The 25,989-nt window shown below is 33.0% G+C and overlaps 1 protein-coding gene across 2 annotated transcripts in view; it reads right to left on the reverse strand.

The window, feature by feature from the left end:
• SCFD1 (sec1 family domain containing 1) overlaps positions 1-25,989 on the reverse strand; it is a 106,271-nt gene that overhangs the window by 47,780 nt on the left and 32,502 nt on the right. For both annotated transcript variants that reach the window (XM_041758717.1, XM_041758718.1), the window contains exons 11-15: positions 22,260-22,399; positions 19,251-19,341; positions 18,622-18,695; positions 17,855-17,936; positions 182-278 (exon numbers count right to left, since the gene is read on the reverse strand). In XM_041758717.1, coding sequence (XP_041614651.1) covers positions 182-278; positions 17,855-17,936; positions 18,622-18,695; positions 19,251-19,341; positions 22,260-22,399 — 484 coding nt within the window. The remainder of the gene's footprint in view (positions 1-181; positions 279-17,854; positions 17,937-18,621; positions 18,696-19,250; positions 19,342-22,259; positions 22,400-25,989) is intronic.

Here is a 25,989-nt window from a genome sequence, read left to right on the forward strand (position 1 = left end):
TCATTTTTCCACTTTAGGAACTGCTATGCCACAAACTTCTCAACAGAAAATAGCTCATTTAATGATTTCAGTATTAGCATGGGGTCAGGAAAAAAAATTCTATTCAGATTTTATGAATATCGAAAATGCTGGATTTATCAGCTGTGAAACTTAACATTAACCTCAAATTTATGGTACATACCATCAGGGTCTGATATTATATCTAGAAGAGATTTATCCAGAGTAGTTTTGCTCATTATTTTTTCTTCATATTCAAAATACACATCTAGTTTTCTTGCCTGTTTCAAAATAAATATTAAATTAGGCTACATCAAGTAATAAAAACATACTGAGGGCCTCTCAGCTTACAAAATTCTATTTTCTATGATCAATTTTTAAAAAACAAGCATTTATTTCCTAATAGAATTGATTTTTAAGTTTTTTACTTTGATCATACACTTAATGTAAAAAACATTGACTATTTTATCACCTCACTTACAAATTCAGAATTAACTCTATGTTATATATATTAGCAGAGATAAAAATTACATCAATCTCAATTATTATATTAATTAGTAACTAGCATATAAATCATACTGTATTCCATGCAAATTAATGTCAGGTGTTCATGTTGTGTTTACTTTTTTAGTGCGCAAATCCACACATTTTCATCTTAACTGGACAGAAAATTATCCTAAATAAATTATTTTCAGTGGCTTTTAAATGAAACTAATTTTCCTATTTAATACTTTAAGTTAGGTAATGGGAAGGCAGTCAAACTTAGCTTTTCTATATAATACCTCTTCTAATTTAAAATGTATTAAAGTTATCCAAATGAAGTTAAAATGTTAGGATCCTCCAAAGCAAATAAAAATGATCACTATCAACCATCTACTAAATTATACTTCAATAATACAAAAGAGAAAAGAATATGATTTCTATTCAAAGTGTTAATAATCTAAGTGGGAGTAGAAACCATTCATGTGATAAATTAGAATACTCAGAGATACCAATGAAGAACCAAAATATAAAGCTAAGATGACAGAATGAAATAAAGTTAATCGACTGTAGAGAAGGAGGTAATCAATTTTGACTGAAGCTTTGAAAGTGATTTGGGGACATGAATAGAGTTCATTTCAGTGAAAGGGATCACACCATGGCATAATCAGAGTGGAGAAGCCTGTATGGTAGACTAAAGAGTGATTTCATATATAAGGCAACAGAAAATCAGTTAGAGTCCCTCAATCCCACTTCCCTGCAGCAGTACACAAGGCCAGAGTTTTAAGTAGATAAAATACTCAGTTTAAAAATCAAAACAACAAAGAAGGTATACTTTGAGACCTGTCCTCACTCATCTTCTCTTATCCTATGCCTATGGATATTTACTTCAATTATTTCTCCTATCATTGTCCAGTTCCTTCATGCAAAATGTAAGAAATAGGGTCTATATTCTAATAATCCTCTGCTTTCTGACACTAAAGGAATATACCTTACTCTTCTGTTCCTTGCTTTAACTCAACAATACATTCTGTATCAGTACACAGTCAACTCTTGATACGAGTATAATAAACTCTGTAAAAGTGCCTTTTTATCAACCCTTTAGCTTTCATAGTCTTCGGACTCTATGATACAGGAACTATTTCACCTACTGTATAAAGCTACTTTCAATACGAAAACAGATTAAAAGGTGAAGTCCTAGGAACAGAAAAATCTAATTACTAAAAATGGACAAAAGAAATAGAAAAGAGACCCTAGGAAAGAGACCATGGCAGTGGCTGTGGGAATGGAAACAAAGAATTATTTAATAATTAATATGTGAATGGATATGGGAAGCAAAGTAGTGAAAAAAGTCAAATATAACTCCAGGGGAACTAGGATGATGGCAGTAGGAACTATGTTAATGTGAACGAATATTACATTGGGAAAGGGTAATTATCTGTAAGGTGAAGCCAGAAAAGAGGGGAGAAAGATGATAAAATAAGGTACTAAGCTGACATTCAGGCCCTCATGATCTGCTCTAGTCAACCTTTTGTTTTTGTTCCACCCCTATTCACCGTGTATAGCTTCTTCTAGTCATATCAAATACCTCAATGACTTTTCATTAAATGTTGTGTATACTTTTAGTCCTCTAAGCATAGGTTATGGGTCATTCTCTTAGCTTTTAAAGAATATATTCCTCCCTCTCACCTGTGCAGTGAATTATACTCATTCTTTAAAGACCAACTTCTTCAAAACTCTATCTCTGTTCTTTCTCCTTTCCCCTCCCTCAATCTACTTCTTGACTGGGAGAATTTATTACTCTCTTGAGTGTATACCATAGCACTTTACATACCTCTTCATATGAACAATCACACTTTATTACTCTCTTTTGTTTATATGCCACCCTTCTAAAAACTGTTTAATTCATCTTTTAACATTAGGGGTCTAACAAAGTACGTGGTTCATGACAAGTACTTAACAAAGTATTAGCTGAATTTCTCAACTAAGACCAAGACATACACAAATCAAGTAGTCATCTTCAGAAGTCATGAAAGTAGATAAACGAACTTCTAGAAGTGAAAAATGTAAAGAATTAAGTCTTTAGTGATTTAATATATAAAATTGTGTATGTTAAATGCCATAATGGACTCTAATGTCTGTACCTACAAATCAGTGAAGAAGCATGGTTCCTTAGATTCATTTGGCTTTCTTCTTGATATATTAACTTACTTAAAGTTCTAAATAGGCAATGGAAATAGAATCTAAAAGTAAGTTTGACTAATAATGGGTAGGCAGTTTCCTTTGGAGGTGACAAAAATGTTCTGAAAGTAAATTTTCTGTGAATATACTTAAAACCAATGAATTGTATACTTTATAGGTGAACTCTGGTATGTGAATTATACACCGATAAAGCAATTAAAGAAAAGTAACTTAGCATTTTAATATACTGATTCTCATGAAGGAGAGAATGGAGTTGAAGTGGAGATTTTCTAACCTGCACATGAGAACTAATCTTTGTTCAGGATCTATTTGTGCAAGGCCGTTTACTTGCAGCTATGGCTTTCAAAGGTTTTTTAACAGAGAACCTCAGGACACTCTCTCAAACCAAATCTTCTGCAGAACCCTAAACGTAAAATAGATACAAATGATTCATCAAATGTCTCTAGATTGATCTAGGTTACCAGAGAAAAGTGTTTGAAAACTACTAACTTAGATAATCTCATTTAATTCTCCCAGTAATACTATGAGCCAGGAATTATTAGTCCCATTTTAAAGATGAAGAAACAGACACACAGAAACATAGATTTATTCAAGGTTACCAGAGTAGAAGTAGTAGAGAGTTGAGATTCAAATCCAGGTCAGACTCCAATGTACACCACAGATAAAGAGTAGGGAAAATTACATTTTCCTCAAGTACAATTTATTGCTTCTTTTGTACATGCTTTATAAAAGAAAGTATATTTGTCAATTAGTACATATTAGGGTTTTTTTTTGGTAATACACATAATTTATATATATGGGGTAAAAGGTTATTTTGCCCAGATCTATAGTATCTAGAGATCCTTTCTCAATTTCTTGCTGTAAAGGTAAATACTAAGAGAAAAGACTTCTGTAATCCCAAAGATTAATTCTTATACAATATGAGTTCAAAGGAGAATACAATTTGGATAACAATAGTTACATGGAAAACAGACAAATTAAGAATATAAAATAAAATAACAAGGTCAAGATAATGAACAGATTTTTGGTAATTTCAATAAATACCAAGAATAAATAATAAGGGATTATAGAAAACCAAAGGACTATGCATGGAACACAAATTACATCTAGTGAATATAAACTCTCAAAGTCATGAAGTTCTCAAAAAATCCCTTTAAAAGGGCTAAGTGAAGAATCTGGTTTTTAAAAAAATTCTAGTGCTTTTCTCTCAATTTCAGATGTATCAGTGGAAAATCAGCCTGATGTTTTTCAGTTTTCAGTACACTACCTCAACATTTATATTAACATATCACACACACACACACACACACACTTTGGTGACAGCCTATTGGGTTTGAAAAGAACAAAAGGGGGCACTTTTATTTTTATTTTTTAAAAAAATTGTTTAAATTCAATTTGTCAACATATAGTATAACACCCAGTGCTCATCTCATCATGAAGAAGGGGGCAATTTTAAAAACTAGCTTGTCCCTTCACTCACAAAAATGGAGAACTCTTAAGAGTCATCTGGGATGTAAAAGTAGTATTTATATTTTGTCTTTTGAAAATCCATTTGGGGGATATTTGTCAGATGACAGCACAGGGCATGAAACGAATTCCTTTCTCCTTTCTATAACTGTGGGGAAGTCTTCCTTCTCTTAACCATTCTTCTTTTCATTCTAGTTACAAACACCACCATTCTGGTGCTCCCTGCTCACTACGATTCTCACTCCTCACCTCAGTCTATGACTGCTTGATGACAAAGTCTAGAGTAGTATTTCTTGGTCTTTCCCTCTTTTTCAAGCCCCAATTTGATCCCCTACCACAAATCAGCAGTGAAAGTAAAGGTAAGAAAGAATTTGAGTTGGGGCACCTGGGTGGCTCAATCGGTTAAGTGTCCGACTCTTGATGTCAGCTCAGCTCTTAATCTAAGGGCATGAGTTCAAGGCCCATGCTATCCCATGCCCAGCATGGAGCCCACTTAAAAAAAAAAAAAAAAGAAGAAAAAGAAAAGCAGAAGGATTAGAGTTATACTTCCTTTTATTATTACGAATCTCAATATTCCTTACTTCTCAGAGGGGAGAGAAGGGATGATAAGCCCTTCTCTGTTCAAAGACAGTATTAGAAATATTCCACATGATGAATTAAATATCGTTGGGAAGAACATGGATTTATACATCACATTTTATCTACAGGAAAGTATAGCCTAAGCTAAGATCAACTTAAAACTATATATTTAGAATACAACCTATATCTAAGTTGAAGATCATTTATAACCTAGCCTTGCCTGTTTTTTCTTTCTTTTTCACATGTTTAATACCTATCATCTTTTAGTGCTGTATTTGGATATCCCATCCCCAGGATGGGTAACATTTGTACACTGTATTATAATAGTCTGCAGTTGGTCTGTTACTAGAATATAAACTCCTTGTGACTATTTATTTATTACTATATGTCCTGTCCCCTGCAAGGTAACTGGAATTCTCCTAATCTTAACTGCTTTTATGATAAAACAAAATAGTATGTTAATATATTTTCCATTATTTGGGGGTACATGTTGCATTTCATACTGGTGGGTCTGAATGGGTTTGGCGTCATAAAAAATTATGTGGTACAAAACCCAGATAATACATTAATTATCTTTGAAGGTGTTCTATAACACAGATGGATGAATGTATTTACTCTGACATACTTGTTCAAATGACAGAGTAACTCAGAAATCTTGAATAAAATTCATCCTTATACCTCTACCTCATTTCTATGCAGTGATGGACACTGACTGCATTGTCAGGATGAGAAATTTGGTTAGGATCTTCAATTTTTATGACAGGCTATCAATCTTACAACTTGATTATGTCATTTTCAAATAGATGCATTTTTCTCTCAACTAAAAACATTGAATTTCTAGCATTTCAGCCCCAAATTAAAATAGGTAACTTTAACTTCTCTGCTATCTAATCCCTACCAAAAGCCCAACTGAAAAAAAAGTAGTAACATATTTAAAGTGCAGACTTTCCACTCTAGATACCAAAATGTTATAAACTGAGACTTTACTACATTGGAAACTCATAAACGTGTCCTAATTAAATTATATATATATATATATGTGTGTGTGTGTGTGTGTGTGTGTGTATACATATATATATTTAATATTTTATTTTAGAGAGGGAGGGAGAGAGTGTGAGCACATGTGAGTGGAGGGAAAGGCAGAGAGGGGGAGGAGAGAGAACCTCAAGCAGACTCCCTGCTGAGCTCAGAGCCAGATGCAAGGGGGTGGGAGCTGGATCCCATGACCCTGAGATCATAATCCTAAGATCATGACATGAGCTGAAATCAAGAGTCAGACACCCAACTGCCACCCAGGTGCCCCTGAATTATCTTTTAATATCACACCCTTGACTTTCATTAAAGTTGTCATATAAAATCTAAGAGTGTAGCTGATATTAATATACTATATTATTACATCACTCAATTTATTCTAGATAATGCCCAATATGAGCAATGTATTTTGCAACATGATGCTAAGGAAAGTTTGCTAGAATAAAAAATAAAACTTAAATAAGTAAGTAAATAAATAAAAAAAATTTAAGAGGGGGGCCTGGCTGGCTAAAGTCATTGGAGCATGTGACTCTTGATCTCTGGGTCATGAGTTCAAGCCCCACAGTGGAAGTAGAGCTTACTTAAATAAAAAATTTAAAAACAGAATAAAAAACAAATTCTTTTTTCTGGTAAGACGCCCCCCCCCCCCCCCCCAACTTAATCACATCTCTCTCTCTTTAAAATCTTGGTTGCCTGAAACTACAAAGCCAAATTTAAGAATTATCACTATAGCTATATAGCAACTATTGTGTTTTCATTTAATTATTTTTGGCTTATGTCCTATTTGTGAAAGTTGCCTAAATTTCTTTCAAAATACTGAAACAACTTTAACCTACAAATTACTATATATTGACTCCTAAAAAGAAATTTTGACTGAAGTGACCTATGTAATAAAAAATTAAAAATATATGTGATCTTTAAAAATGAAAAGTATTAAAAATACAAGTATTAGCAACTTTACTATAATGAAATACGAAAAATTGATTTATACTATTTCTGGAAAAAAGAGATTTATATGGCACTTAAGATAGGTCTTATGACTCTCAGAAGCATTTAGTTTTAATTTATTACAACATGTTGAACTCTTAAAAGTTATACTCAGGAAAAGAAGAATAAACTAAATTTGAAGTAAGCACAAGAAAAAATAAAAATCTGAGCAGAAATCAGTGAGACTAAAAACAAGAAAGCAACAGAGAAAATCACCGGAACCAAAAGCTGGCTCTTTAAAAACATCAATAAAATTGATAATTATCTAGACAGGTTAACTATGAAAAAAGGAGAGAAAACACAAACGGAAAATATCAGATATGAAGGAGAGGCCATTACTACTGATCCTAGGACATCAAACGGATAATGAGAGTATTCTGAACAACATTATGCCTACAAACTTGGGAGCCTAGACAAAATGAGCCACTGCTTTGAAAGACACAATCCATAAAAACTCACTAAAACTGAAAATGTCTACATTATTAAAGAAATCAATAACAAATAACCTCCCATCACAGAAAGTATAAGGTCTAATTGTGTTCACTAGGGAATTCTGCCAAACATTTAAAGTAGAAATTATAACAATTCTCTACAATCTCTTTCAGAAAATAGAATACAAATCATGATAAACTAGATTCTTTCCAGCTAAGATCAGGAGCAAGGCAAGGATGCCCCCTCTCACATTCCTATATAACGTCATACTGGAAGTCCTAGCAAATGCAATAACAACTCTTCATTTGCCGATGACATACTGTCAATGTAGAAAATTTAAAAAAACAACAAAAAATTTCTGGAATAAGCAACTATAGCACAGCTGCAGAATACAAGGTTAATATACAAAAGTTAATGGCTACAATAGGAAAAAGGCAAGGATGTCCACTCTTGCTCTCTTTCAACATCATAAGGGAGGTCTTAGTTAATGCAATTAGAAAGAAAAGGAAATAAGAGGAATAGAGACTGGGAAGGAAAGAATAAAACTGTCTTCGTTCACAGATAACATGCTTGTCTATATAGAAAATCCCAAAGAAAAACAAAAACTCTAGGAACTAGTAAGTGATTATAGCAAGGTTGCAGGATACAGGGTAATATAAAAAAGCCAACTGCTTTCTGATACACTAGCAATTTTGAAAATAAAAAAATACTATTTTCATTAGTACTCAAAAAATAAGTAAATGAAATAGTTATAAATCTAAAAAAATACATATAAGATCTGTATAAGGAAAGCTACAAAACTGATTTTAAACGCAAAGAACAACCAAATAAATGGAGAGATATTCCATGTTCTTCCCAACTTGATCTATAGATTCAATACAATCTCAATCAAATTCCCAGCAAGTTATCTTGTGGATATCAACAAACAGATTCTAAGGTTTATATGAAGACAAAGAAGACCAAGAATAACCAAAACAATATTCAAGAAAAAAGAGGACTTTATGATGTAAAATACAGCTACAATACCTAATTGCATGTTACTAGCCCAAATGTAGGACAAATATATCAATGGAACAGAAAACAGAATGCAGAAATAGACCCACACAAATAGTCAACCTATCTTCCACAGAGAAGCAAAAGCAATTCAATGGAGAAAGGATAGTCTTTTCAACAAATGGTGCTGGAACAACTGAATATCTACATGCAAAAGAAAAAAAATGAATCTAGACACAGCCTCTATTGTCTATGGCAACACCAAAGGCATGACCCACAAAATAAACAAACAAACAAAAATCAATAGGCTGGACTTAATTAAAATTAAAAGCTTCTGTTCTATGAAAGATACTGTCAAGAGAATGAGAAGAAAATATTTACAAAAGATATATCCATTAGAGGATTCCCCCCCCCCCCAAAATACAAAGAATGCTTAAAACTCAACATTAAGAAAATAAACAACCCAGTTAAAAAATGGGCTAACGATGGGAACAGACACCTAACTAAAGAAGATCCAGATGGCAAGTAAGCATATGAAAGATGATCCAGGGGATCCCTGGGTGGCTCATAGGTTTAGCCCCTGCCTCAGCCCAGGGCATGATCCTGGAGTCCCGGGATCGAGTCCCACATTGGGCTCCCTGCAGGGAGCCTGCTTCTCCCTCTGCCTGTGTCTCTGCCTCTCTCTCTCTCTCTCTGTGTGTCTCTCATGAATAAACAAGTAAAATCTTAAAAAAAAAAAAAAAAAAGATGATCCACATCATTTGTCAGTAGGAAAATGCAAATTAAAACAATGTGATACCACTACACATATATTAGAAGGGCTGAAATCGAACACTGACAACACTAAATGCTGGTAAGGATGTGAAGCAACAAGACTCTCATTCATTGCTGGTGGGGATGCAAAATAGCATAGCCACTTTGGAAGAGTTTGGCAGGGGGCAGTTTTATTACAAATCTAAACAATACTCTTACCATATCGCCCAGCAACCAACTCCTCAGTGTTTACTCAAAGGAGGTGAAAACACATCCACTCAAATACATTTTCATGGATGTTTATAGCATCTTAATTTACAATTGCCAAAAAGTTGAAAGCTATCAAGATGCCTTGCAACAGTTGAACAGATAAACAAAATGTGGTACATCTAGGCAATGAAAAGACAGATCTTAAATGTACATTAAGTCAAAGAGGTCAATGTGAAAAGGCTACATACTGCAATGATTCCAACTATATGGCATCCTGAAAAAGTACCATGGAGACAGTAGAAAGATCAGTGTCAGGGACTCAGCAGAAGGGAAATAGGGACAAGTAAGTAGGGCATAGATGATTTTTAGAGCAGTGAAACTATTCTGTATGATTCTGTAATATGGACACATGTCATTATACATTTGTCAAAAACCATGGAATGTATAACAGCAAGAGTGAACCCTAATGAAAACTATGGGCTTTGGTTAGTAACAATGTATTAATATTGGTTTATAAATTGTTACAAATATACCACACTAATGCAAGATGCTAAATATAGGGGAAACTGAGGGTGGGTGATAAAGGGGTATATGGAAATTCTCTGTACTTTTCACTTATTTTTCTCTATAAATGTAAAACTATTCTAAAAATAGTCTATTAGTTAAAAAAACAAATATGCAAATAACTAAACAAAAGGGTCATTTTTTTGGTAAAGGGTCACATTTAATAGAGTGTAACAAAATCTTGGGAAAATTTGTGTAGTCTGAATAACACCTTTTACTTTTACCTCTTCACCTTTTTTTTTTTTTTTAAGATTTTATTTATTTATTCATAAGAAACACAGAGAGAGAGCCAGAGACATAGGCAGAGGAGAAGCAGGCTCCATGTAGGGAGCCCGATGTGGGACTTGATCCCGGGACTCCAGGATCATGCTCTGAGCCAAAGGCAGACGCTTAACCGCTGAGCTACCCAGGCATCCCAACTTCTTTACAGGTGTTACATCCAATAACTCAAAAGAATATACAGAGAGGATTTTGCATGTGCTTAAAAAAGACATACTTAACACATTTATAATAATTACAGAGTACATAATATACTTGTTTGTATGTGTATTAACATTTGCTCTCAGTCAGTATGTAACTCCAGCATGGAATTTGATTCTTGAGGTACTATTCAGTACTTCAATGTAACTGACCTTTAAAAAAAATCCATGTTCTAAAAAGTGTATTTGTTCTATGAAACAATTTAAAAGTTTACCACTACATTTTCATTTCCTATTTAAGCATTCATGGACACAAAATCCAGACAAGAGGGGTGCCTGGGTAGCCACCGCTCAGGCACCGCTCAGTTGGTTAATCTGACCTTGATTTCAGCTCAGGTCATGATCTCAGGATCCTGGAGGCTGCTTGGGATTCTCTCTCTCTCCCTCTACCCCCTCAACTCCTGCTTGTGCACTCTCTCTCTCGAAGATGACAAGAGGACTCAGTAAATTTTATTTCTAACATTATTTGATCAAGGAAGAAAGCTAATAATTTGTGGAATCTATTTATAACTCTGTCCCAAGGTTCCTTCTTGCTTGAATGTCTGAAGTTCCACAGAACGTTCACAAATGACTGTGGAAAACAGGAGCCAGAGGACAGAGAAGTTCTTTAAGGGTTTTGTTTGATTTTGATTTTCATTAATTATTCTCTTTGGCTGTTCCATGTACTGTTATCATAAACTACCTCAAATTTTGTAGAACAAGGTGAGGTATTAATAAATAAAATGTGAGAAGTTTATGAAAAAAAAAAAAAGGAATGCATGTCTTCTCCTTTTAAACATTTTACTCCTGGGATCCCTGGGTGGCGCAGCGGTTTAGCGCCTGCCTTTGGCCCAGGGCATGATCCCGGAGACCCAGGATCGAATCCCACGTCGGGCTCCTGGTGCCTGGAGCCTGCTTCTCCCTCTGCCTATGTCTCTGCCTCTCTCTCTCTCTCTCTGTGACTATCATACATAAATAAAAATTAAAAAAAAAATAAACATTTTACTCCTTATCTCAATTTGCTTCTACTCTGCATTTATTCTACTGTATATTCCTGTAAGGGAAAAATTTTTATAAAATTCTCCTGGGCTTACCGATTCATATATTACACAGCATATCCTGTTTCTTGCTACTCTAGGTCTCTTTAAACTTGAAGCCAAAAAACTCACATTATTAAAATTAATCTTGGCTTTCTCAATGGCTTAGGCAAAAATGTTTTTGTTTTGTTACTTTTTTATCTTATTGAAGTATAACTTAACAATATAACTGATGTAATACAAAATTTATTAAGTTTTAATATACATATACCCATAAAATCATGAACACGATCCAGATAGTGAACCTATCATTCATTATCCAGTAAAGTTTCCTTGTTGTAATGCCTCCCTTTTGGCCCTCCAACACTCTTCTCCAGGTTACCAGGCAAGCACTGATATGCATTTTGTCACTAAAGATTAGCTTGCATTTTTATGAAATTTATGTAAATGCAATCATAGATGATGTACTCTTCTTTAATGTGGCTTCTTTCACTCAGTGTATTTGAGATTCATCCATATTCTTTCAATAATACCTTCCTTCTTATTGCCAAATAGTATTCCATTTTATGGAAATACTAAGATTTATTTATACAATTCAGCTCTTGGTGGACATTGAGTTGTTTCCAATTTTTAGTTATTATAATGAAGTTGCTGTGAATATATGTGTACAATAAACACAGACTATCATTTGTCTTGGGTAACTACCTAGGAATGGCATGGCTGGACCAATGACTGGTTTCTATTTAACATTTTAAGAAACCAAGAAACTATTTTCCAAAGTGGAATACCATTTTATATTTCATGATTGATTGATTTTTAAATTTTATACATTAAAAAAAAAAGACTATTTGTTTGACAGAGAGAGAGAGCACACAAGTAGGAGGAGCAGCAGGCAGAGAAACAGGGAGAAGCAGGCTTCCCATTGAGCTAAGAGCCAGATGTGGGGCTTGATTCCAGAACTCTGGGATCATGACCCAAGCTGAAGACAGATGCTTAACTGATTGAGCCACCCAGGCACCCCTTTTTAGACATTTTTTAATACACGTGTAGAGATGTCTTGTGGTTTTGCTTCCATTTTTCTACTGATTATTGATGTTGAACTTGTCATCTAGATATCTTTTTCAGATAAGTCTCTGTTTAAGTCTTTTTGCCCTTTTAATTAGGTTATTTTCTTATCAAATGTTCTGAGAAGTCTTTATTTCTTTGAATTTAACCTTTATAATTGGGTCTCAATGACAATCCTTCGTCACTGCAAAAGCAGATGGCAGAGAAGTGAGAGCAAAGAACTAGAGAAAGGTAATTTCACACTTTTTATTTTTTGAGATGTGGAAAGACTCCCGAAATTCATAGTGAGAAGTTAAAGGATATTACACTCATTCGAGAGCTATCTTTGGTCATAATAAAAAAAAAAAAACAACAACCTTCAAGTTCTGATAGTGACTAATCTTATTTGGGTAAGAAGAGTTAAAATACAATGACAGGTTATCCACTGGGTCTTTCTATTACAGAATATATTGTCCCCCTGCCTTGAAAAGACACCAAAGTTATATGAACATTTACTTGATATATATATATTGAGATCATTTAAAATACAGCCAAAGAAATGTTCTGATTTCTAGTACAGTAAAATTTCTTCCCTACTGTGATAGGGGAGTAGTGACCAGTTAATCAAAGTCAGTTACTGTAAAGAATGACAAAAAAAACCCCTCATGTGTTGTGTGTGTGTATATACATATATTCTGAATACTGCCTTTTAACTTAAGACCTAAAATATACAATTGTCTGTCAATCTTGATATACAATTCTCTGTCAATCTTGATGCAGGTTCAACACCTCTTCTTTGAGTACAGAGGTTTCACTGAATTTTTTATTCTTTCCTACACAAAGCACACCTATAAGGGATCACCTATGATTTCCAGTTTTAGTTTCTTTGAAGTGGAACCAAAAAACTTCTAGACATCCGCAAAGCAATTTTAGTATTTTTCAAGATTTTCCAATTTTTAGTTAAGTTTTTCCTTTTTTAGCCAGTACTAATTTAAACAATAGTTAAATCAAAATCTTCAGTAAATCTAAGGTGTATAACCTAGTTTTAAAGAAACAATCCTCCTTTCTTCTCATATAATTGGCATAAATAGACTGGAATCAAACATAAATAACTCTTAGGTAAACAAAAAATTCAATCTGTGAGGCATCCTAGCTGCCAGTTGTTAGCATGTCATAATGTGGCCAGCAGCTGCTATGTTTTATAGAAGGAATAAAAGGCATCGGTTAATTTGGTCTATTGACTGGTGGCAATCAATAGAGTTTTTATTTTTAAAGCTTATCTTTCCCTACAAAAGAGAAGTTGAGCCAAAGAAATATAAGTACCCCAGAGGAGATGCTATAGTTAAAAGGCAGCATTGCTACCAAGGGCTGAGCCTTATTCAGAATATAGACCTAAGGCAGTACATCTGCTTGATCTATGTCTTTAGCTCTAATTCAGTACCCCTGAACTTTCTCCACAAGAAGCAGCAAAACAAAAATGAGAATTCAGCACCAATGAAGCTTCAATCCATAACAGTTTATTAACAGCTTGTTTTTTGCTGGATGTATTCAGATGAAGTGTTCAGATGTTAGAGATCTTCCTTTCAGGTGGGAGCATTAAGGGAAAGAACGCATCTTGCTATTTCTCTCATCTACTATGACTTTTTTTTTTTAAAGATTTTATTTATTAATCCATGAGAAACACAGAAAGAGAGAGGCAGAGACAGAGGCAGAGGGAGAAGCAGGATCCACGCAGGGAGCCTGATGCAGAACTTGATCCCGGCACCACGAGATCATGCCCTGAGCCAAAGGCAGATGCCCAACCACTGAGCCACCCAGGTGTCCCATCATCTACCATGACTTACACATAGGTGTCTTTTCATTTTCTTAGGTATCTTCTAAAGAATACTTAATTCAGTTTGACTATGCAGGTGAGGTAACAAGAACTGAAATAAATTGTGTCTATAAAATTACTTCATCCCAGGAGCCATTTCCCAACAACCAGCAAGTGGTAAAGCCATACTTGTATTAGAAATGAAAGAATAGCTAAAGAAGAGACTTAAAAGGTATGGAATACTCAAAACAAATGAGAATTCAACAGTTCACTCTTTTAATCTATTAAACTAAAGTTAAAACCTAAAATCCTTAGAATATTAATATAAGTAATAATATTTGCCAAAGTTGTTGCAAATTGATGCACTATTTCTAGCTTTCCACCAAAATACTGATTGACAGATAGCTGTCATGACTTCTAAAGAAATTACTTCCTTTTAGTACTCTGTTTCGGAAAATAATCTAAGGAAATGTAAAAAAGCAGCTATGATCTAAACTTCCCAAAAGAAAACTTTGCAAAACTGCAATGAAGATGAATACCTAGAGAAATGTTCTAAGATCTCTGCATGAAAAGTCATAATATTCTTGCCAATAGTAATAAAAAATATTTACCACTTAGGTGAATAAAAGTTTACAAAGAAGTGAGGCTCAAATAGTTAACAAATTCTGGTGAAAAGAGCAAGAGATCACAGAGAAAAGTACTTAATGTTAATATTAACATTATAGCCAGAGGTACGTGGCATAGAATAGTCATAGTATTATGACTAGTAAATAACCAAGCCACTTAAAAGTAAATATTATAAGGTTGAAAATTTAATTATTACAAAAACTTTAAGAAGAAATTTTATAACTAGCAGTAATAAGCAATAATGGGATAGAAGAATTTATATGCTAACTCTGACAAGAAATAATAAAAGAGTTGGCCAACATTACAAAGGACTTGTTACAAAAACATTTAAATTTTTCTATACTAAAAGAATTTATATCAGAATGTTTCTTAGAGTATGCAGCTTATTAAATACAAGTATGACTGACATGTAAATATTTATGATAAATATGCTCCTTAATCAATGATATTTAAAGATGTTCTGATGTTGACTGGGTTTTTTAGAATGACTAAGTGAGGAACAGTATATCCTGTAGAGGACACCATTTTCCTTCTGCAAGCGATTTTATAGTATGGTTTCTTTAAATCAGACCCCGTTGAAAGGGTGTTTTCCTTGAGTTACAGCAAAAAATTATCCCCAAAATGTGTAGCTTTTATATAAAGTCACTTAACACACTGAATGCCAAATTAGTTTGAACTTCTTTTATAAAGAGAGCCAAATGACCAGTTCTTAGAGCAGAAATATATGTGTCATGCATGGTAGCATGTTAAAGTCAGATAGATGGCCTCTATTACCATAAAATATTTTGAAAAACTCATAAAATCATTAGGGTAAAATTACAAACAAACATTATGAAGCATTTATACTAAATTTTGCCTTTAAACACCATTTTTCACCTAAACAGCAGTAATAGCTATCTTTCAACACCACACTTATGTCCAGAACTCAGCCATCACTCACACTCCTCAATTCTCCATTTAAAACGTAAATCAGATGTCACTAATCTCCAATGACTTCCCATCATATTTAAGTTGCTATTTCTCTTGATCCCATAGTCTATCACTTTTCCCCTCCTCACCATAAGCACTATTAGTCTTCTTTTACATACTTAAACATACCAAACTTGTTCCTTGCCTTAAGGCCATTGCACTTTTTAGTTCCTCTGATGGAATGCCTGGCCCTGAGATTTTTATTAAGTCGCTCCTTGTGATTTAGGTCTCAACTCAAACATCACATTAAAGGTGATTTCTCTAACTACCTATTCCTAACCACTTAGAGTAGCCCTCTCAGCTGCTCTCCATCACCTCATATCACCCTGTTTTTTGTTTTCACATCACCTAAATGACTGAAATTATCTTGGTTTCTAATTTGGGTACTTTGTTTATTGTTACTACAATATTAGCTCCAAGAGAATAGAGAACTTGTCTTATTTCCCACAAAACTTCCAGGGCCTAGCACAACACAAAATCACTGAATAAAAATGACTGAATAAATCAATTACTTTAGGTAGAATTTTTTCACACCATAAGCTCTGACCTAGAGTATACTGATATAAGTTTGTAGCAAGATAATTTTGTGAAGTTTTATGAATAGGATGAAACTGTGTGCTTTCTATAGGTACAATAATAGTTACTTTGGGTTACACAAGTCAGGTTTGGTGGTAGGAGCTGAGCTTGGCATTTTCCTGGTTTTAGAACTATGAGACTTGGGGTCAGAAAATAAAATATAAGAATCAATAAACTTTACTAATGAAATACATAAGCAAAAAACCCTAAAGTCAAAGAAAATCCATAGAATAGCTTAAATCTTAAAGCCCATATAGGACTATTAACTATCATAGCTTAGAATTTGTTTTTACTTCTTGTCTATTTATTTGCATGTAGCACCTAGCACCCTGCTTGGCACACAGCAAGTACTCGAAAAATGTTTAATGGATCATAAGTTCCTCAGCATATAATTACAGTTTAACAGATATAAACTAGAACTTATATTTTGTCTTGATGCAATAAATTTTTAAAAACTTTTTATATTAGATTCATTCTTCACCTTGTAAGCAAAGCCTTTCTTTTTATTTTATTTTATTTTAATTTTTTTTTTAAAGCCTGTCTTTCCTACTGAAGGAAATTCTCAGTATAGCTCTCTGTTGTATTTCACCTGGTATATACATTATGTCCACAGGAGACAGTGACCTCAGGTGTTTAGAGACCTGAGCAGCCTTTTCCCATTTTATAAAGATGCTACATATGGAAGGGAAAATATCATCAGCAGAGTCATCTATAAACAGCACAATTATCTATTCCTGTAGGTACATGAAAATAGCAAATATCAATCAATACTGAGAAGTGGAACAGAAGAAATTATGCATGTTTAAATTCCATGCTGCACAATGTCTATTATCCATTTGTACTGGCTCCTTCTTATTCTCTATAGCTCTTTAGATCATTAAAAAAGAAAAACATGTTTAAGTCCCCTTTCCATAAATCCAAGCTGTTATCAACATCCTTGAATTTGGAACAAGCATATTTAACTTTTTCACATTGCTTTTTGAAATGTAACATATCACATGGAAAGTAGGGGTCGGTAATAATGATGTTCTAGTGTATGGTCAATCTGTCGCTGAAATTCAGCTCCATGTCCAGAGAATAAGCGACAGTAGAATACTGAAGGATTAATTAAGTCAAGGTGACTTATTATGAACAAAGTAATAAGATAATAGAACTATGATAACAACATATAGAAAATACAACCTATTTTTTTCAAAATCACAGTACAACAGGAGATGGAAGCTTTAATGCTAAAAGACTCATCTAAAAACTAAGAGTTAATGGATATTTTAGATAGTACTATAGTAAAAGGAGCGTCTAAATCTATATTCCTAATGGTTTGTTAGACACAGGTCTACTGTTAACAGCGTAGTAAATGCAGAGATAGTTATTGAGGCAATAATAGGCAATATAATAGAAATACCAGAGATTATAACTTCTATTTACTGTACATATGACCTTGGCAAACCACTATTCTTTCTGGATTCTTAAGCTTTCTCATTTGCAAAAAATGAAGATAATAATGTTGCCTTTGGTAATTATATTTCATAATGTTATATTGAGGTCTCAACGAGAGAATGAATATGAAATCATCTTAAGTATAAAACCCTACATAAGTAGAATACATAAATACTGTAGGGGGGGGTTAAATTTACCTTTATATGTTCTAAAACAGCAGTGGCAACATTTGTATGGAGATCAATAAGTCTTTTTTTTTCAAGGAGTTCTGGCAAAGAACTACAAGTATCAAAAAATTGAAAATTAACCATTAAATTTTCTAAGAAAATGACACAGACCTTAATAAAACACACCTGAGTGTTTCCTCTGAGGAAACTTAGAATAGTAAAAAAGTTACAAGATGACAAATTAAACTGTCAACCGAATTTAACCTCTAGGTTTTACTCTATACAGTATTCACTACTTTAATACAGGTTAAATGCTTCTTGTTTTAAAGTAATCTGTCTCTTAAATATCATTATTCCACCATTTCACTTTCTGATTCCAAAATCTGGAGGTTCAGAACATAATCAGATTAATGGAAATATGATTTTACTTATATATCTAAAACACATTTCTTCTCTCCTTGATAGCATTTCATAAGTATCAGAAAGAAATTGTGCTTAACCTTTAGTTAATAAAATAATAGCAATGATAAAATAAATAATAACTTGTATTATTACCACCAACACTATCTTCTTGGTAAATATATCCCCATTATACAATTTTAATTAGTTAAAGAAGTAAATGATCTGCTGTTTGAAGGTAATTTAACTCAGTCTGAACAAGTTAAAATCAGTTTATTTTTTTTAAAGGTCTATACTATTACCTACTATTTCTTATTATTAAAAACTTTAGCCAAGTTTTTAACGTTCAAAATAAATCTTATCAATAAAGACTTAAAGAGCATATATTGCTTACTTACCTAACTGCTGATGTTAGCTTAGCAGTATTGTCAGAAAGCATACTTATGGCTCCTTCGTCTTCCCCTTCTAGTCCCTGAGGAGGAAAAAAAGATCTCAGAAGCATAAAAATCAATATATTCCTAAGATCACTGATAAACACTAAGATTTAGGTCACCCAGAGTAACAAATCTTTTTCCTGTAAGGAACGAGTCTATCCATTTTTGACAGTTACCAAAAAGTTCTGGTCACCACCAGTCTAGTAAGTTGGATGATGATGGACCAGCAGGTATTTTCAGATAAAGAAATAGGCCCAGAGACTTGCCACAGCTCATGTAGTAATAAATAGTAGAGCTGAACTCTGAGGTTAGGTCAAGTGTAGTAGAATGAGCAGCACTGGAAAAGATATCTCTAAAATAAAGCCACATTATCTATTTTTTTCAGATCATAAATTAAGAATTTTTTTTTTAAGTTGTGCTCTTCTTAGTATTTAGGTTGCTTTTTAAAAAAGATCTTTTATCTAAGTTGAGAATACTTTTGTTATTAAAGCAACGAATGGTTTCAAATTTTCATGAGAAAACAAAGTAAAGCTTTTTCTCTCCAGATATCCTTCTGCTTCCCTGTAGATCTAAGAAAGCAAATGGAATCTTACCATAATGCTCTTAAGTCGTTTAACCTCATCTTCCTGTGCTCTGTAAGATTCCAGTTCTTGCTGAACTGATTCTGCAACTTCTGGGAATGGACTGAAATAGTATTGAAAACAAGAGGAACTGTGAGTATGATATTAAAATATTGATTTTTGTGTGAATTCTGAAATACATCCAATGAGGATTTATTTTTATTGTAAATGTACCTATTTGGATTGGAATATATTTAATATATGACACAGCATATTTAGCATAAAAATATACATATCCTTGGATATCTACTTATAAATACTATTTCTTTAAATGCATTTAAATTCTTATACAACTAAGCAAATTTAAATTTATTTCTATTATTTTCATTAACCATATCACATTTTTCTTTACCTATACACTGTAAGAAAAAAAGTAAAATATTAAAGTGACTGAAAAACAAAAAAGAGAAGGCATGGTATATGAAACATCAATTAAATATTACTACCCAAATTAATACTACTGTCACATGGTTCATATAATTACAAAGATGGCATTTAAAAAATATTTCATGCAAGTAATTGTGAGAAAAATCTTTTAATTCTGTAAGCTTAATATCTTACTGCTAGTAAAAGTAGAATATAGGCCACTTTTGTTGGTCTAACGCCTGATGTCTTCCTCCAGGCAAGTGTGGTTTAGCAGTAATTTCCATAGACTTCAGACACAAGTGATCTGCAAACACTGATAGCTTTGGTAGAAAAAATTTCACAGGGCACTAATCTTGAATAATTCTAAATAAATGTACATTGACCATAAAAGGGTTCCTAACAGAAGTATTTTTCATTTATAGCTGTAGAGGCCAGAAGCTTTTCTTCCTTTAAGAAATAAAAGGTCCTGTCTGAGCAGCAATTAAACAGAAACCCTTGCCCTGAGACTTGATAACACTTGATTAATGACAGCACATACTATCCAGTAGAGACTGAGAGAAATGACAGAAGACCCTGAGAGGATTTTGAGGAATATGGTCCAGTTTTACACAACTACCACAGGCACAAACCTCAGCTTCCGCAGCCCCTATGCTGCCAGAACAGAACACTGAACCTATTGAAACGTGCTGGTTGAACCAGATGTTCCTGAAATCTCCAGTATCTTCAGGTCTCAGGGCTAACAGATAATAACTGCTTATATTTACGGAGTATTTACTGTATGCCAAACACAATGCTAAGAATGTGTCTCTATTCATATATAATCTAACCACTGTCTTGGTGAGGTACACACTATTATTAATTAGGACCAGAGCCTTTTGGGATCTTCTAAAATTGGGATTTATTCTTGCTTTTAACGATGATAACCGGATGACTTTGGGAAAGTTACTTTGTTATATTATTTCACTTCATCTTCATCACAACCTTCTGAAATAGGGCAAGAGGTAGAATTATCATCCCTAAATTTTACCGATGAGGAAACTGAAGTTCAGAGAGGTTTAAGTTACTTGTTTTACTCTACACTATCTGCCAGTGTCTTTGTGCCCACATTACTATTACTATAGTTCTAGAATATTGTAGTACAATATGTGAGTGAGAGTTATTCAGGGCTATTCTTACTTACAAACAAAAAATTAAAGTCCTTAATATTCAACTGACTTTTTAGATTGTTCCTAAATATACACATTAAAAAATTCATATCTTCCAGATTTGAATGAAGACTTTTATAAAGCTTTTTACTATTAGAAAATCTAAATCTTAAAATTAATTTTAAAATATCCTGCATCCTCTAGAAATAATGTAAATGTAACTTCTTGTACTTTGCCATTATGTAAAAGAGCACAGACTATGGAATTCCAAGGAGAAAATTATTTAAAACAAATTACAGGGGCAGCCTGGGTGGCTCAGTGGTTTAGCACCTGCCTTCAGCCCAGGGTGTGATCCTGGGGACCCCAAATCGAGTCCCACGTCAGGCTCCCTGCATGGAGCCTGCTTCTCCCTCTGCCTCTCTCTCTCTTTCTCACTGTGTCTCTCATGAATAAATAAATAAAATTTTTAAAAAATAAAAAAATAAAATTAAATAAAAAAAATTACAACAGTATCCAAATTGCCAGTCAGAAAGAGGAAAATAATAATTTTTCTCTACAGAGAAAATAAAATTCCTTGTTATAAGCAATGTGACTTTCCAATGTTAAAAAAAAATAGTTATAAAAAAACAGACAAAACACACAAAAAACCCAGCTGGTTGAATCACGTCTATATCTTACTTCTCTTTAAACATAAATGAGGCCAAAAAGAACAGCCCTATCAAGGACTTGGTCACATACGTAGGTACAGTAATACCTGAAATACTCAAAATTATAATAATAAATAACATTGTATTTCCATAATTGCTGATGAGCAGCATTCTTTTTCTAAGAATGATTTTTTCCGGCTTGTTCAGAATGGTTTGTTTAGCCATAATGACCACTAGATCACATTTTTTTTTTTTAAACACTTACTGAGCCCATGAAGTATCCTAAACTTTAAGGGACATAGCAATACATGGGATCTGTATATCTGCCTATAAAAAAATCATACAACAAATTAGTATTTCTAATGTACTTTAAATAAATGTCTTTCAGGCTTAGGTATTCTCTCTCCACAGATATCTAAAACTGGGTTTGTATGAAGGCAAACATGGAACAGAGAGGGAAGATTACATTTCAATGTTTCTCTATCACAAATATCTATTTTAGTGAAAGGCAGAAATGGTTTTGTAGAGGGTCAATGGGGACAGCAAAAAAATTTAGAAAGACTATCTCTAAAATCTACAAAATCATATAGTATGAGTTTACTGAAAAGAGAAATGGTCTCAAAAAACAACCAACAAGAAACAACCTAGGAATCAGGGAGAAATAGATATATCCCTATGGACTATTTAATTATAGCCCCTACTCAGCGTGTGGATGAACCACCATGATCTTTTTTATTTACTTCATCAATTTCATTAAGTCAGATGTCATCTTCATTTTCCTATAAGGGGTGAATCTTTCACTTACTGATGTTTTTCTTACTTACCTTCCTTTATGCTTCTGCCAAAATTTATCAACTGGAGTTAAATCATAAGATTTTTTGTTTTTTCTTTTTGGTCTAGCACCAGCTGGAGAATTTTCTACTCCTGAAGATTCTTCCAAATTAACTCTGTTTAAGTGGAAATCCTAAGAAAAAGTAATCTTTTTTTAAAGTAAGATTTCAAGAATGATAATATTTCCTACAACAAGGAAAATAACACAGATTCTTACTGCCCTTTCTAATAATTCTAAGGACAAAATATACATCTGAAATTTAAAGACCTCCTTCCAATGTTTCATCACACACAAATGTACTTTTAATATTTATGTATTTTAATTAAAGTAGTAGATACAAATGATTAAAACTTCAAAAAATATATAAAAATCATGTTAACGTTCTTGTGTATCCTTCTAGAAAAATATTTTTGCAAGTGCCAGCATACACATATCCTTTTAATTTTACTTTAAAGAACTGGATTACATTATGTATTTTTTGTACTTTTTCTCAATAATGTATTTTAGAGCTCTTTCTCTACCTGTATATGTACATCTACTTCATCTTTATCATAGTTATACAGTAGTCCAACATTTAGACATATCCATTTATTTAACCAGGCCTTTTGATGATGTTTACCAGGTTCCAGTAACAAACATAATCATAAATATAGTATTTTTATTTTTAATTTTTTTAGAGAGGGAGAGAGAGAGAGAAACAGAAGAGGGCAAGGGGAGAAGGAGGGGAAGAAAGAGGATCTCCACTGAGTGTGGAGCCCAATGCAGGACTCGATCTGACAACCTGAGATCATGACCTGACCCAAAATCAAGAGTCGGACACTTACTGAAACACCCATGTACCCCTTAAATATAATTTTAAAACTCTTAGGGAGTCTTAACATTCTGATCTGTTAACTGATGGTTTGCATTAAAAAAAAATTACAATAGAAGCTAAAATAATAATAATAGCACTCCCTTTTATATAATTTCTAATAGGTAGTTGGAGCATTATAAGCTTTTCTGCCTAGAACTAATTTTATTCATGTGAGGCTTGATTTTTTGCCCTTTCTCAGAAAACAAACACACAAAAACCAGAATAAAAGTATTTTTTTTATCCTTCCTTCTTGCCGTAGACCTGGGGGGTTTCCTCATGTAATAGTATTTTATGGTTCAACTCTACTCTGAAGAATAGTGAGCTAAAGACAAAATATGGCTATATTATTAATTTTTAACTAATAATTAAACTTCTAGGTCCTAGCAGATTAAGTGTACTTAATAGAACTTAATCTCCTTTTGATGAAACTAGTCAACAATACTGAGTCTAATACATTAGACCATACATACCCTGCAACTTATCCTTTAAAACTACTGTTTATTTCCTTGCTATTTTCTCTTAAGACACACAACATGAGTGTGAAATGCACAGATCTCCTTTTGATGAAACTAGGTCAACAATACTGAGTCTAATACATTAGACCATACATACCCTGCAATTTATCCTTTAAAACTACTGTTTATTTCCTTGCTATTTTCTCTTAAGACACAAAACATGAGTGTGAAATGCACAGATGTCCAATTGCCATAGTTGATTAAGAAGTTGACAAAGAGTATATAATGTTATATTTCAGCCTGTTAATACTATGTTTTTCCTGACTCTTCATATCATCATAGGATATATACATCAGTAATCTTACTTAATTCCTCTTACTTTCCCACCCCATACTGTAACCTTAGTTTGTACAACAGCTTACCCAAATAGGAAGGAAACACAATAGATATTAACAGCTAAATATGAGAACTCTTGCTTTAAAGATTAACAAAAAAAAAGATACTGGTAGTTAAATAGTTGAGCCTTATTAACCAGAATTTCTAGTAAAGTACTATTTCATGGTGATGATACAGCTCATTCAAAATACAAGTAACATTAACAAAACTAGTGGTTGAAAAATAAGAGCACACTATTACTGAAGTACTGATGAAACAAAAGAAAATACAAAATGATAAAGGAATAAAAAATGGTAAGAATTTTGAGAAATAACATAAAAGTGGAAAGAACACTTCCATTGTTTGCATAACAGCCAGGCAAATAAGGAAAATTTTAGTCTTGAAAACTGGGAAATTAGAACATTCTGTGCTGTACTTAGCCATGTTAAAGAAAGTGAACATTTTATAGACAAATAAAAGACAACAGAATTAGTTTTAACATGATAGAGTCTAACCTGTTCTTACTAATACTCATACTTTCTTTCTGGACTTAGAGACTAGACAATGGTGTCCCAAATCATAAGATATAAGTAAATCCCACTGAGAAGTGCTAAAAACATGGATAAGTCTTCAGTAGTCTTAGTCTCCTTTTACAAGTTAAAGCAGACCAGTCAACCCAAATAGAGCTAATGATAAAATTACGTTTGGGTGATATAGGTGACAACCATTTATAGCAAAGATTTATATTCACCTGGAAAAAAAGCAAAGTATATTTTGGTAAAGAATTGAGCCAAATCCAATTAAGTCTCTGGATCAGTTTATAGAAAATACTGAGGATAGAGAACCATGTCAAATTGTCTCACAAGAATACAATCAACCAAATGTAGAAATGAAGGAAACTCTTTAGAAAACCAATCCAATTCCTTCAACTGAAAAATGGCAATAAAAAAGGAGTAGAAAGAGGAACTGTTGTAAACTGAGAAGCTTAAAGATGTATCAACCAATGCAATGTATGGATACTGTTTGGATCTCTATTTGAACAAACCAACTGTATACATGTGTCTTTGAAACAATTAGGAAATGCTGAATATAGAGATAACAGTAGATATTACCAAAGAATAATTGTTAATTTTGTTGTTATGATAATAAAATTACGGTACTTTTTTGTTGTTGTTTAGATAAATGCTGAAATATTTATGCTTAGATCATATAATGCCCAGGATAAGATGCATATTGCCTGGGAAATGGAGTGATGCACATGGGGGTTCATTATAGTATTGTATGGGTGTGTTTTTATATGAAATATTCCCTAATAAAAGTCTTAAAACTTTATTCGTGACACTGAAACAGGATTTAAAATAAAACCCACAATTGTTTGCCTCTTGGCATAGTGATTGTGAAAGCACATGTTGAGATGGGATCTCATTACACTTACTTTGGGAGTGACTATGATAAGTCCTCCTTGCCCATCCACATTGGACAATAAGCAAGAAATACTGTGATTACAATATTTACAGGTTAATTTACAGATTAGTAAGTACCAAATAATACATACAGCAATGAATACGGAAATACTGAAACAATACCATTTTTAAATAAATGAATGAAATCAAGGATTTTTTTTGGATTTTACATAGTCTACACACCTTTAGTAGGAACTTTTCACGAACAACTCTGATTTAAGTGACTAAGTTTACATTACACTTTTGACTTTAAAGCAAATGCCTGAAACTAGAGCAACATAGTGCTATCCAAGAGGTTTTGTAAAGACTACAGAATCAACAGAGCATCCATCTTCAAAGCATGAAACTCTGAACTACATCTATTATACTGCAGTCATATACCTTTTAAAAAAAATGAGTGCTTCTTAAAATGCTTTTCTAATAACCTTTTAAAAATATATATTTAGAAACCACTTCCTTTTTTCCTCTTAAGTGGCAAAAAACACTTTTATATATTAATATAAATTGTGATTTAATGTTTCAAATAATAAGAGTCAGTAGCAGAGAACCAAACACACAAAAAGGATACTTAAGATA

The sequence above is a fragment of the Vulpes lagopus genome, chromosome 6 (assembly GCF_018345385.1).
Source record: "Vulpes lagopus strain Blue_001 chromosome 6, ASM1834538v1, whole genome shotgun sequence".
In the NCBI taxonomy this organism is placed as follows: Eukaryota; Metazoa; Chordata; class Mammalia; order Carnivora; family Canidae; genus Vulpes; species Vulpes lagopus.